The 15,039-nt window shown below is 37.8% G+C and overlaps 1 protein-coding gene across 1 annotated transcript in view; it reads right to left on the reverse strand.

Moving 5' to 3' along the window:
* LOC145991834 (uncharacterized) overlaps nt 1–15,039 on the reverse strand; it is a 109,101-nt gene that overhangs the window by 16,433 nt on the left and 77,629 nt on the right. The window contains exons 13-15 of the mRNA XM_083127879.1: nt 11,155–11,334; nt 10,289–10,411; nt 4,805–4,892 (exon numbers count right to left, since the gene is read on the reverse strand). Of these exons, the coding sequence (XP_082984005.1) occupies nt 4,805–4,892; nt 10,289–10,411; nt 11,155–11,334 (391 nt within the window). The remainder of the gene's footprint in view (nt 1–4,804; nt 4,893–10,288; nt 10,412–11,154; nt 11,335–15,039) is intronic.

Below are 15,039 nucleotides of genomic sequence, written 5' to 3' on the forward strand. Positions count from 1 at the left end.
AGAGAGAAAATTGAAATTTCATATTAGAATAAGACAGTCTGCTTTTTAAACGATTCATGATTCACATGCACATCCAACATATAATATGGCAGGGTGGTCAAATAAATGTTCAATTTGCCAAATATTGTCCCTCATTTCCTTATTTATGGAGGTGTATGACCTTCCTGAGTAAGATGGCAAAGTAATACGAAGTGTATCCTGTTATACGGAAACAAGTAGGATGTAACAACATGTTACAATCCTCAACCAAAATCAAAACAATGTGCTTAGTATTGTGAATAAAAACTTTCATACTAAGCATTTTGTATTGCATTTAGAATTAAAGAAAATGCACTCTTCAAAATAATTAATTAAAAATAATTAAGCGTGCTATCATTGATGGTAAATAAAATATCACAAAATCCTACTGATAATAGAAACATTAACTTTGTCCTTTATTTTCAACAATGTTTGTGCAAAAATAAATGATATGTATTTTGTAAATGCCTATATTCTGTGTGACATACTTATATTCTTCCTTCAAAAACAAGAGCAATTTTTAAATGTATTTAATATTTGTTAATATGTACATCACATGATAATATAAATGTAACAATCATAACTGATTGAGCATTTTTCATTGTAGGGGCAGAAACTCTGCTTTTCAAGGCTGACATATTGCAGAGCGAACATATTTATCTCCTGGTATGAACAAAAAGAGGCTTGCTCGTGCAGGGTGCTAGTTGCAACTGTCTGCTTATAAGGATTTTGAATGTGTGAATAGACACATGACAACTAGATGCAAGATACACAGCTCTGAACAAGTCTTTACGTAACATCATATATTTGAATATGTTCCACAACACAACAAAATCTGTAATAGAATTTATTGAAATCTACCAGTTTTAATGGGATACATGCATTCCAGTGTTTGCCTGGCATAAGGGAAAATCGTAAGTATAATATTTGCGAAGGAAGACTAATCCTACAATTGAACACAGCAGGCATCAAAACAAATAGCAATTATGAAAAAGATGTAAACCATTAAAATTATGTGTTGTTTACACTTTACTAACTTTAACACATAAAGGATAACAGTTCCGAATGCCTAATCATTTTTTTTGCAATTTTTATAGGAGCATTATTAAGTGCTTTAGAATACTAGAAATGATTGTGGGAGCAAGTTCGAAGCTTGGGCAAATTAATTATCAAAATTAAAAGCTTCGCTAAGTATTATTTGTTGGAGAAATTATGATTGAAATGTAACTTGTGCGAGCAGGAGTTCTTGGTTTCTGGTCGAGTCGGACAATTCTTTTTTTTATTTTTTTCATAGGAGGCTCAAGGGCTTTTGTGTTCCAGATAAGATATTATATTATCAGGTGTTCAAAGCAGTAGATGCATTATTTTAATGCTAAGAGCCCTAAACCTGACCCTCCTAACCTAACAAGGAAAGCACCTCAAGCACATGAATTGAATGGCAGGAAATGAATGGTTGCTCACAATCACATGCGGAAGGAAAACAGACTGTTCTCCAGAAAACACACAGTACGTTATCACCAAGACACTCAAGTATATATATACATAATTAGAAATCAAAATACTGTCGACCATGATAAATTCGGAATTAAACATACATAGTTACCAGCAATTATAAGCAAAAGTGAAAGATGATTTGGTACCCTTGACCCTCTCATCCCATAGAGAAAGTGAAATATTTCGCATGGTATATGAAGATTTTGTTGTTTATGAACGTTTTCATTTGATTTTAACTCGCGAAAATGTGTTATTGTGAAGCAAAGTGCGTCTGTTACCTTAGCGTGTTACTTTACAGTGAAGTACAGCTCGAAGGTTTCGTACAAGTGAATCTAGCAACGAAAACGACATTTCACAACCATTTATAATTTTACGTAGTTAGCTTAGGATTGTTAAGTTTGGTGCCAATAGTTATTATAAACGTGTTCTTTCGCTATTTAAGCACTAGGTTTTTGCTTATGCGGGTCATACTTTGTGATCGAATATCTCCGTTATTTGTGTTTTCCGCACGCTGGAACTAATTGTATATTACATAAGAACATCAAAATCTGTCGATTAATACAAATTTCAACGTAATTCTCGAGGGGGTACGGTGGGTAAACAGCCCTGAAATTTCGTTTCTTTTTCAATGTTCACATCGTGTGTTTGCTTACAATATTGAGAAAGCAAATAATTTTGCTGGAATTTTCATCCACGAGCACGAATTATATATTTTAACGTGATTTGTTTAAGTTACCTTGTAATCTGTATTGCTGAAGAACAAATGTTTTTCTTTTAAATTAACATCTGCTGTAAAAAATTTGCCACCTGTGAGTGTTAAACCGTATTATTAAAATCGAATATTCCAACACATGTGCAGGGCATACAAAAATTTATGAATGTTTGTAAATTTTTATTTACTTGTTTTCAGTCTTGTCGAACAAATCAAGTTCAGCTGCACTAAAATGTAAAGACACAGGTGACCAAATGTTAATAGAATAAACCTAAATTAATAAAGAAAACTTACCTTCTTTTATTCTTCTTTTCTTGGATCTCGTGTCCAGTTTTAAGAAAAGCAATCCAGCTGATTAATAACGCGGCATGAGCAGAGCAGACGAAGTGACAACCACGAAATCCCACACAAAATTCGAAAGAAAACCCTCAATTTGAAGCATTTTAAAATTGTCTGGATCGCCAGAACATTCGCAGATAAAGCTGTAATGAAGCGAAATAGCATCTCAGATGTTGCGGAGCAGAATTTTGAGGAATATTACTTCCTTTCACACTGTTTCATTGCCCCTCCAAGTTTTCTTCCATCTGGAAAAAAAATCTCTCCATCGAGGGAAATTCCCTCTATCCATCGTCTGCGGACACGGAGCTGGCCGTGCTGCGGAGCGAAACACATCTGATACCGAGACACACGCCAAGCAGCATTTCCAGAGACCTCTGGAGAGCAGAATATGAACTAAAAGTTACACACGGTTAACACAGGCAACTCGTTGAAAATCGATTTTCTGGGGAACATCAAATATTCATGTAAAACTTCTCCCACGGTATTATAACGTCATTTTGCAATGGTTTTGGGCATTTTTTTTTTTTGCGGGGAACCGCAGTCAGTTCCCCAGAAACGATTTGGTTCCCCATAAAAAAGCTGTGTAAACACATGCAGTTCCCCGTATCGACCAATCTGCAAACGCACGCACGCACGCACGCACGCACGCACGCATGCACGCACGCACGCACGCACGCACGCACGCACACACATATACAGATGGGGGACAAAATAATACGAACACCTGTGAAAAAGTATGCAACATTTCACACCGGCAGTACAGCAGCACCACCTGGCACTGAAGTCTGCCACCTAGTGGCTGTGAAGGGGAAGGTATTAGTTTGCCAACAGCAGTCATGGGTGGTGCATTCGTCTATCATACGCTCTCAAGAGACACTGCAATGTCAGACCTGACAGAGTTCCAAAGAGGCATGATTGTTGGAGCACGTTCAGCTGGAGCCACGGTGACTGAAACCTCAAAGCTTGTTGGGTGTGCAAGGAGCACAGTGTCAGCCGTTATGACAGCGTACACAACACAAGGTAAGATGGCGTCTTCAAAGCACAACAGTGGACGAAAGACAAAGCTTGCTGCTCGGGATAGGAGGGTGTTGAAGCGCATAATGGCCCGAAAGCACAAGCAATCGTTATCCGAGATAACATCTGAAATGAACAGGCATCTTCAGGACCCCATTTCAACCAAAACTGTCAAAAGGGAACTCCATGCTGCAAACATTCATGGCCGAGTGGCAATTCGTAAGCCATTGGTGACATCACGTAATGCTGTCAAGCGCGCCAATGGTGCAGAGCTTACAGAAGTTGGTCCCCACAGCAGTGGCAACAAGTCATCTGGTCTGATGAATCAACATTCACGTTATTTCAGACCACGGGGCGCGTTTATGTGTGGAGAACGCCTTGAGATGCATTTCATTCTGACTGCCTCTTGCCGACTGTGAAGCATGGAGGTGGGTCCATTATGGTATGGGGCGCGATATCTTGGCATGGTGTGGGACCACTTGTTTTTCTGCATGGGAAGATCAATGCCAGTCACTATCGCAGCATTCTGGGGGATCATCTCCATCCTTTTGTCCAGACTTTATTTCCTGAGGACCAAACCGCTTTTTCAAGACGACAACGCTCCTATCCACACTGCTGGGTCTGTCCAAACATGGTTTGAAGAACATGACGATGAAGTAGGACATCTTCAATGGCCCCCACAGTCTCCTGACCTGAACATTATAGAACATTTGTGGGGATATTTGGAGTCCAAACTTCGTGCTCGAAGTCCGCCTCCAGCCACACTTCGGAATTGGAGACTGCTCTGGAGGAAGAATGGCTCCATATTCCCTTAAACATTGTGCATGACCTCTATGCGTCCATCCCACGTCGCATACAAAGTGTACTTCAGTCACAGGGTGGTCCAACCCCTTATTAATAAAGATTTTCTCTACATTCAAAGGTGTTCGTATTATTTTGTCCCCCATCTGTATATATATATATATATATATATATACACACACACACATTTAGCCATGTTTAAAAATATAACAGGGAAGTACATACAAAGTTTAAACATAAGAACCTGACCTAAGAACACCCATGTCATTTTCTACAATATATCTTCTCAAGCCCACACATTTTCAAGAGTTGAAAAATGTATTAAAATCAGAAGATATAGCTACAAGTTATAATTTCCACACATCAAAAGATGCCTATTCTATTTTTATTTTTGTAATGTTGAAAAATTACACAATAAGAACTTACAACTGGAACTTCCTTACTAAAATATCTTCCATGAATCTCAATCACAGTTGCATTTCCCTTCACTATCCATGGCAGGGGGAGAGTTAACCTGAAATAAAAGGGAAATGTATTTTCTTTAAAAATAGAAATCGCAGAGAAAAGTCTTCAGATAAAGTGTAATTAATAATAGTTTTAATTAGGGAGACAGATTAAATGGTACCCTACTGGTATGAATGGAAATAGGCATATCAGTTTATCAGTAAATTTGCCAATATTTTTACCAATCCAATATATCTGTAACTAGCTTGTAATTTAGTGCAAAATTCTGTCATTTTGGTTATTTTTATGTATTTTCACATAGCTTTGTAAAGTAAATGTCTACATATGCAGTTTCTTCTTTGAAGCAAAACCCACTGCAGTTTCCTGCATACATACATTAATTAAGGAGATTAATGAACCATTCATCTTCTTCAAAAAACATTTACAATTTTATATCAGATTGTGTAAATGGTTATCAGTAGGGCTAGGATTTTGATGACCTCAAAATTGCCAAAAAATGCATTTATGACCTAATAAATGCAAGAAAATGCCCTATAAACTTAGAAAAATTACCTAAAAATTCTGAAAGATTGTAGAACAAATTTATAAACTACGAAAAGAAATTCAAATTACAAATTAACGTTACAGTATCTATCACATGTTCATTGCGTATGGTAGCACAAGTAAGAAAGTTCACTTTTTGTCATCTTTTACACTTTAAGTACTGAGTTGCAGTACACAATGAAAATCATATGTAAATTTTTAAAAAATGAATGATGTCTGTTGTCAGACAAGAGAGCCTTGTACATGGAAAAACTTCTCTCGATTTCTAATGAACTTTACTTGAAATGAACAATATCAATTGCTGTTAAGTCACTTTCAATTCCATGGAGTGCAAATTGTTTCCCTGACAAAATGTCTGATACAGAGCACAAAACTTTGTACCCCTTGTTTTTGAATAATAATCCATTCGGCGACAATGTATTTACTGATAAAGGGGGAAATCACATTGTTTGATCTGAATTGTTACACAACAGCTTGTATCAACAATACTGCACAGAATTTCTTTGTTTCTTCAAACACAGTCGTTCAGAACTGCTCTGAAAACAATGAGACAAGAGTTGGGAACCTCTCTCCTTCAAAGGATTACATTTGCATGTAAAATGCCCCTTTTTCACCAAAATGTAGAAAAATGCATAATATGAATTTTAAAAAGCCGAAAAATGACTTAAACTATTTAAAAAGTTTAAAAAATGACCTTTACTCCAAAAAGGGTTAAGAAATGATAAAAATGCCCTAACAAAGGCATCCCAATTTATTCACTTATGTGTAAGACACATTCCTATCTACTTATGCAACGTTTCTGCCTTACCAAAAGAAAGATGCATTTGCATCAAAATCCTAGCCCTAGTTATCAGTATTGGCAAAAAATGCATATAGGTCCATCTCTACTTTTAACCGTGATGTTGGCATGCATGTTTTAACATTAGTGGTCGTGAAAATTGCTTGTTATTGCAGTAAACATATTATTGTGAAATAAACTGGTTACCTAATTGTAACTAGCCTTTAGTTGTTCTAAAAATATGCAACTGGAAGTATATCACAGTTGAGTCTGTACCGTTTTATGTATTAAAAAAAATAATGTTAGTACAGGTGACAGCTCAGATAAAGATCTATGTTGGAATTCAGTTTAGCAAGGGGGAAGGGTTCAATACCTGCTCTTCATCATAATGTATGATAGTGCCATTCTTACTCACCCTTTCCATAACACGAAGTTCAATAAAAGAGCACAAATTTACATCCACAAACTTAAACTTCTAAGGACCAGTGCCTTGTGGTGCTAAATCAGGCAGGGGAGCAGGTCACCTGCACCTGTCTCCCCCCACCCCACTTGGGTGTCTTAATATAATATAGTAGATCAGGGGCGGCCGGTCATAAGGACGATACGGACGCCGCACTGCCGTGTGCAACCACAAGTGAACAAACATTACATTAACATTTATATGTTAGCTTTTACATTGTCTGAATTGCAAATATTCCATTGCTTATAGATCGTTGGTTAGTCGGTTCTGTATTCATTCTTCCGCGACAGTTGCAAAGTTTGCACGCCACCGTGCGGGGGAATACGGAACTTCGAGAGAAATCTGGTGGGGCGCCGTCCTCCCACTTTACGAGACGTAGAGCATTCTCAGGCGCGGTCGTGAGGAGTAAAAGGCGAGGGAACTGAGGGAATAACACACGCGGGATCTCTGGCTGGGAGGACGGAGGGTTTGTCGTCCGAAACCCACCCCCTAGGCAAAACTGGCCCTCTCTCCGGAGAACGGTAAACAATGAAGAGTTGCCAGAAGCAACCCCCATTGAAAAAGAATATTCTGTATTCCATAATCTTATTCATTTATGACAAGAGTAGAGCAATAAATAACACAATTTCCAACGAGGAAAGAAAATGTCGCTAACTGAAAAAGTACAGACTCTTGCATGATTTTCGTTATTTATTGTTGCTTTTTGCTACTTTTCGGTAATCACGACGATGAGGATGAGTGATGATGGTATAATGAAATTGATAGAGGGGCACTCACAAAGAACACACATACTCAGGAGCCCTGGCTTTGTAATCCGGTATGCTAGCCACGGAAGTCGGCTATAGATTCTTGTTACATGCAAAATTATCGTGTAGCTATATGCGTTGTATTTTTCTGAATTTAGTGAAAAGTACATTTGGATTGCAATGATGTGGAGTACATCATGTAGATTTTAATACATGTTTTGATTAGCACATTTGAAAAAATTCCTGATAATGTGACAAAGTTCTCCAATTTCTTTTCAAGGCGGATGTTAAATAAATTAAAAACTCGTCATCTAAACTCACCAAGAGTCGCTACAGGAACTTGTAAACTACAAATTTCTTAAAATTTGGCAAAATTGTTTGGCAACCCCGAACCAATAAAACGACTCTTCGTTTTCCATGGAAAAGTGAAGTGAAGCTTCTTCGGTAGTTGTGCATTTGTCGCGATGAACAGTGTGGAGAAATTGTTGGTGCGAAGTTTTTCTACCAGAAGTCTGAAGTCTGGATGAAAAAATAAACCAAAAATCTAGTCCGAATTTGAATCTAGAACAAGTGTCAAACAAGGGAGGTCGTGAGTTCACTCGAAAATTTCGCGTTGAAGGACAGAAGGATGAATTTCAGTTACAAGCATGTCTGAAGATTTCTGGTAAGTTTGAAGTTTTTACTTTAGAGCTTCTGATAAAGCAGATATCACCTTTCAAGCGAGATATTTATTTTGGTGCCCTATTTCACATATCAATTAGTCATGTTTGACAGGAGACATTTTCTGTGTAACTTTTTACTAGAAATTTTCATGATCAATTCACGTAAATATTCGTCATTGTGCTTATCAAGTTGTGTAAAAATTAATATCCCTTCTTCTGAATTTTCCCCTCTGTTAAACGACTAAATCTCTTAGAATTCTATTTCTTCTTCCATCTTCTTCGCATTACTGTTAAATAATTATTAATTTAAAACGTGTAAAACATGATATTCGGTAAACACGAACGTATCAATTTCTTATCACGTTGGCTGTTATACGAAATTCATCATTTAAACTCGCATTACTAGTAGAGCAAATTTGTGCTGGCTCCCATGGCGGAGTGGTTAGCACATTGCGCTACGACGCCAGGGATCCCGTGTTCGAATCCCGGCCTGGGCATGGATTTTGTGAGTGTCCATTCATCAATTTCATCATATCACTCATCCCCATCTTCGCAAATTAGCCAAATGTGGCACAAAAGGCGAAGTAAAATAAAGCAAATCAATAGAGCAAATTTGTGAGCTATCGCCCCTCCACTTTGGATCACTGCAGTAGACCAAGTAAAATTCAAAATGAACCAAAATAAATATACGATACATATATTACAAATTGTCAGAAATGACATACATGAGGCACATTAAAATTACAATAATAATTGTAAAGCAAATATGATAGAAAGAAAACATTAAAAACAAAAGTGTTGATGTGCAACAGAGAAAAATGTAATAAGAGCAATTTATGAGTGGTAAGAGGAAAAAAGTAATGTTTTGTCGAAACTTGTTTCATCTCTTTATTTGTAGATTAAGTTGACGTTTTTTTTTGGTTTGTTTTTCATAGAGTTGAGTGTTCTTGTAATTCAAATGTCATCAATGCAATAATGGCATACAGATGGCTGAGTTTTTTCAAGACGTACGCTAGATTTTTAGAAGTTGTTTATGTGACAAAACCCAACTGTTCCAAACTCCCTTCTCAGGAACAAACAAGGACAACTGGAAGATTGATTGATTGATTAATTAATTTCGTGCTTTAAGTCCACTTTATGCACAGTAAAGCTAATTGGTACTGGACCTACAGTTTAAAGTGAGATCCAAACCACTATGTGCCTCCACCAGGTATTGAACCTGGGACGACAACTGGAAGAATATCCAGTTAATCATTTTACAGAGTTGTAGTAACTCGTTTGAAAATGCATTGCGTATGATTTTGTTTTAATTTTTAATTGAGTTAGGAAAGGTGTTGGTTTGCTGTCTTTTCTGCAAAGTTCAATGAACTAAGGCTTTCGTCTTCAGCTGGTCGATCATACAACACTCGCAACATTCACTTTCTTGTTCTGCCGCTGCGTGTGTTGAAACTTTGGTCTTGGAGCTGGTGGAACAGGTGGACTGGAGCTATTCCCTCATAAGCTATTTCGCAGCATTTAGTCAAGGTAACTTAAGGCATTTAGCAAACGCTTAGACTGTAGAAGATTTATCCAGTTCGTTATGAATGTCAGATGGAAGTTCATAACGAGATTAGAAAATTATGGATTTACTACACTCAAAAGTATCATCATGACACAATTAAACTTCAGCATATAGCAAAAAAACCGAAGAAAAGTAAATCCGCTATATCTCTCGGAGGGAACAGCTAGAAAGTTCAGCTTCTTTGGGACCGTGGGGATCGTTTACCTTCGCGTGTTGTCGGAAATGTTCGACGTCAGCTTTGAAGTGGAGGGTGGAAAGATGAGGCTGTCTTAGGTGAAGTAAACAAACGTCCAGCCACAGTGGAAGATTTTCTTCAGCGTTACTTTTGAAAATGTTGATTTTGGGAGAAAGAAGTGTTCTTATTGTGTTAATATAAATAATTTAAATAGCTCAAAAGGTGATAAGTAGGAGGGAACAGCCTGTTCCTGCTGTTCCATGGAGGGACAGCCACTGCTAAGGACACATTGTAGCAGAAGACTACATGACTTCCTGCTATCCTTAAATCTGCAAATGAGCCTGATCTTCCCTTTACCTTCATCTGGGAATCTTATTGGCGATGGGAAACTCTTGTGGCTACCCAAGTACTACATATATTTATATCAAGGACAATAATAAAAATAAAAAAAATACAAAGCTGGTCTTATCATAAAAAACTTTTTTTTTCTTCTTAGGGCTGAAAGCTTCCTTAACCTCACCTTGTTTGTAGAGAGTTCATTGCAAAACAGCCATCTCTGTCTGAAGGTAGTTTGTCGAGATACGTGCAGCAATCAATGGGATGTCCATCAAATGAACATTTAATAAAAATGTCACTGCAGGAGCTGCAAAACAACAGACATAGTAAACAAGTAAAATGAATAGATATGTTATTTGATTTTCTCAGGATATTAACATGGTGAGATCTGTAAGCTCTTGAAAGCTTGAAAACTTTTCCAGAACTCACCTGGTTGATGTCCTGACCAAAAGCTTCTGGATGAACTATATTTTTGTGTGTATTTAAATCAAAGTTCAACTAATTTCAGAAATGTTACTGGAGGAAATTATTATCAAATTATAACATTTGTGACATGATTTTTGAAGATCAAGGGAAAAAATATTTAAAACATGTGTTTAAGATTGAAAATCAAGCAAAAGGATTTTAAGCTTTGTTTTAGCCTGTGTTCTAGAATGTTGTTAAAAAATATATGATTTGGTGGAATGGAAGTTCTACTGTTCTTGATAACAATGTGCAAGACTAAGCACATTCACTGGTTTTCTTTTGGTTTCGCTGCTGAAGTTTTCATGTTTGAGTCTTGACCTAGGCTTGGGTGATATTTGTTAGTGTCCCTTCATCAATTTCATCTAATCATCAAATATCCTCTTTATTGCGATCAGCCAAGTGGCAGCAAAGAAACAACAAAAGGAAATACAGTATGTGGTGGTGGTGGTCCTGGTGTAGCGCCTGAGTGCAGTAAATGTCTTCTAGCAGACTACACTATAGGACTACCATCGCCAGCCAGCCAGAAATCATTTCAAGCTCTGCTTCTTGTGTAGATTTAAATCAAATACTCAAATTACAACTCACATGTTGGACCATGGTTCATAATCTCCACACCAAAGAATGGCTGGTAAAGTTGTGTTCCATGACAGATCATTTTCTTGGGTTTCATAAGCAACTGAGCTGTAGTAGTAGGTATTCCAAAGGGACTTGGTAATGAAGAAGGCTGAAGATATGGAACAGATCCAAGCGAGCAACCAAAACACCCTAGATTCAGGAAAACTTGCATTAATAGGATAAAACACTACAAAGAGGTTGCTTATTTTGTCCAGTAGGAAATCACATATTGAGTGCTTTCACCTGTTGGATACGTGGAACCTTTTAAATAAGTCCCTTTGGTGACCAGAAAAGCAACCCTGTGTAGGCAAAGAGCTATCAAATGGCTTTCAATTGTGTGACATATTGTCATCTTACTCATTTGTCACTATTTAATCTGGCTTCCTAAACCATATTCTATTGCCTCTTCTTTTCAAGTGATTCCCCAATTATCTTCATGATTCTAGGTCCTCACAAAGACAAAGAACAGTTCAGCCACATGCTGAACATTTATCTTCAATTAGCTTGAAATTTATTTTATGCTTATGAGAATACTAACAAAATTACATAGTTGTGGGAGTAACTTATACAACCTCTGACAATAAAGTTCGGTGAATGATCCTAAATATCGAAAGTAGATGAATTCTTAACCACTTGCCTGATTAACCCGAGTTAACTCGGAATTTGTTTTTGCTTTACATATTATTTACCCGAGTTATCTCGTTAAAATCGTGCAACTGCAGTGCACTTTTCTGCCTAACCGGACAGACTCGTTTGAGCTTTAAAAGGTGTTAATTCCCATTTTGGCCGCTAGATGGAAGGTGTAGATAGCTTGCTGGCATCTACCGGATTCCCATGACACTACGTAGTTGTCACCTTTCCAGTGGTACTTGTGGTCGTTGTATGAGTATAGTGCCAAAACTTAGAGCGTTTTTGTGTTGTGAATACATTCTGTTCATGTTTTAGTGTTTTCCATCGTGTGAAGAACGACAAGATGAGTGACGACAAGCTTAGACAACATTATAGAGGAGGAGGAGGAGGAAATGGATGTGAGTGAAAGTGATACAACAGTGGACAGTGTGTGTACTGACGAGACAGATACAGATAGTTGTGGAGGTGTACAGTCGCCTTCCAAAATCTTTGCTTTGGTATATGATTTGTTGGGAAACAGGTACTGTTTGACAATGGACAATTATTATAACTCACCACAACTTGCAGATCTGTTCATTTCGAAAAAGACTGATGCATTTGGAACACTGAAACACAGTAGGAAAGATCTACCACAGGCTCTAAGAACAGCCAAATTGAAGAAAGGTGAAGAAGTAGGGTTGCAATGCGGCAAAGTGGCAGTCATGAAATGGAAAGATAAGAAGGATGTGACATTGTTGTCAACCATCCATTCTGTTGAAATGATGACTGTAACACAACTTCACAAAGCAAAAATTAAACCACGAGTGGTGGTTTATTACAACGACAAAATGGGTGGTGTTGATCAGCATCTTGCTTCGTATGCCACACCAACGAAGCGTGGCAAAAAGTATTATAAAAAGATTTTCTTTCATGCGTTGGATCTGTCTCTTTGGAATTCAACATTAAAATGTGAAGATATTTTATTTTCCACAGTTTATATGCTATTTTGAAACATTTGTTGTACTTTCCATGTATGTACGAGTTAACTCGGGTTAATAATTATGGAGGTTTTTTGAATAGTTTGGTAACTTTATTTGACCCCAAAAATAGAATTTCATTACTGTTCCTTAATTATCGATATCGGTACATTACAAACACACAATAAAAAAAATGTGTAAAATATGGACCACTTTTGGGAAAATAATGTGTAGGGCAAATGGTTAATGAAACCTACCTTACTGTCCTTCGAAGTAGTCCCCTCCCATGGCTATGCACCGTTGAGAACGGCTGTACATGTCCTGGAAACTATTAGAAAAGTCTTCTTTCGGGATGGTGTTCAAGACCCTCGTCACGTTCCGTTGGATGTCCGGAATATCCTCAAATCTCTGACCTTTCAAAGCGATTTTGAGGCGTGGGAAGAGAAAGAAATCTGGAGGATTCAGATCCAAATTTCTTGCAATGCATTGCTACAGAGGATGAGAGCTGGTGTGTGCGGTACGACCCTGAAATGAAATGCCAAAGCATGGAATGGCATTCTCCTGCATCACCCCGTCGGAAGAAGGCCAAGGCGGAAAAATTGTTGTTCCCTCCGGCAGGAATTCCTTGTGGATCATGCCATCACTGTCAAAGAAAGTGATAAGCATCGTCTTGATGCATGATTTTTACGCCTTGACCTTCTTCCGACGGGGTGATGCGGGAGAACGCCATTCCATGCTTTGGCGTTTCGTTTCAGGGTCGTACCTCACATACCAGCTCTCATCCTCTGTAGCAATGCATTGCAAGAAATTTGGATCTGAATCCTCCAGATTTCTTTCTCTTCCCACGCCTCAAAATCGCTTTGAAGGTCAGAGATTTGAGGATATTCCGGACATCCAACGGAACGTGACGAGGGTCTTGAACACCATCCCGAAAGAAGACTTTTCTAATAGTTTCCAGGACATGTACAGCCGTTCTCAACAGTGCATAGCCATGGGAGGGGACTACTTCGAAGGACAGTAAGGTAGGTTTCATTAAGAATTCGTCTACTTTCGATATTCAGGATCATTCACCGAACTTTATTGTCAGAGGTTGTAGATAGGGTGACCATACATCCCATTTTGACCGGGATAGTCCCATTTCAGAGACATGTCCTGGTCGTCCCTTTGATGTTATTAAAAAACCTCTATTTGTCCCATTTTATAAGAATCTAGGAGTTAGCTTGAAAACAAAATCTAAATTTTTAGCTCGCGTCCCAAGTTGTATTGCTTTGTGTGTGATCCGTTATTTGTAGAGCAATTAATAGAAGCGTACATGTAGTAAAACGAACCTGCAACTAGAATTTAAGCCGACTCCTGTGGTGAGTGGTTAGCACATCGCACTACGACACCAGGGGTCCTGGGTTTGAATCATGGCCTGGGCATGGATATTTATGAGTGCCCATTCATCATCATATTATCACTCATCCCCATCTTCACAAATTAGCCAAAAGTGGCACAAAAAGCGAAGTAAAATAAAGCAAATCAATTGACTAGAATTTAAATTCATGTTTATGACTGGTTGGTGATGAAAGAAATTGTTCTCAATAAGATTGGTTCTTTAATACTTCTGGCAGTCCTCAACTTCGGCATAGAACTAACATCAAAAGTTGATCATAAGGGACGAGAAACACTATTTAAGTCCAAACTCACTGAGCCATTGAGCTACTTCCTTCATTTGAAAATACATGACGAGCTACCAAGTGTGGAATGATTTTTTTATGATTCTTTGTTGGTTTATAAAAACTTTAAATTATATAATTATTTTTACAGCACTAAGACAGGGGCCTCGAGTTCAAATCTTAGCATGAGCATGTGTTTTATTTGCGAGTGTCCCTTCATCAATTTCATAATATCATCAATTATCTCCATCGTCGCCATTAGCCAAAAGTGGCAGAAAGGCGACGCTAAATAACAAAAATCGAAACAAATCACATCAAATTATTATTTTTAATTTTTGTGCAACGTACAGAGAGTTCAAATCATGTAAATACTTTTCTTACAGACAGAGTAAAATTTAAAAACTTGCCCCATATCATTGTCATTCTTACCATGTTAATGAGAACGATGACAGTCATTTTCATCCACAATATTTGTTAGGGTAGGTTGTCACGGATATTGGAACGAGTTCTCCAGATGTCCATCGGCAAAAACAGATCTTTCTGCCCAAGTTTCACCCAAATATTGCCTCTCTTATCTGCAGTTTGTTCTAGCCAAACCTCTCATGAGCTAC

Source organism: Lepisma saccharinum, chromosome 8 (assembly GCF_977018435.1).
Source record: "Lepisma saccharinum chromosome 8, izLepSacc3.1, whole genome shotgun sequence".
Lineage (NCBI taxonomy): Eukaryota > Metazoa > Arthropoda > Insecta > Zygentoma > Lepismatidae > Lepisma > Lepisma saccharinum.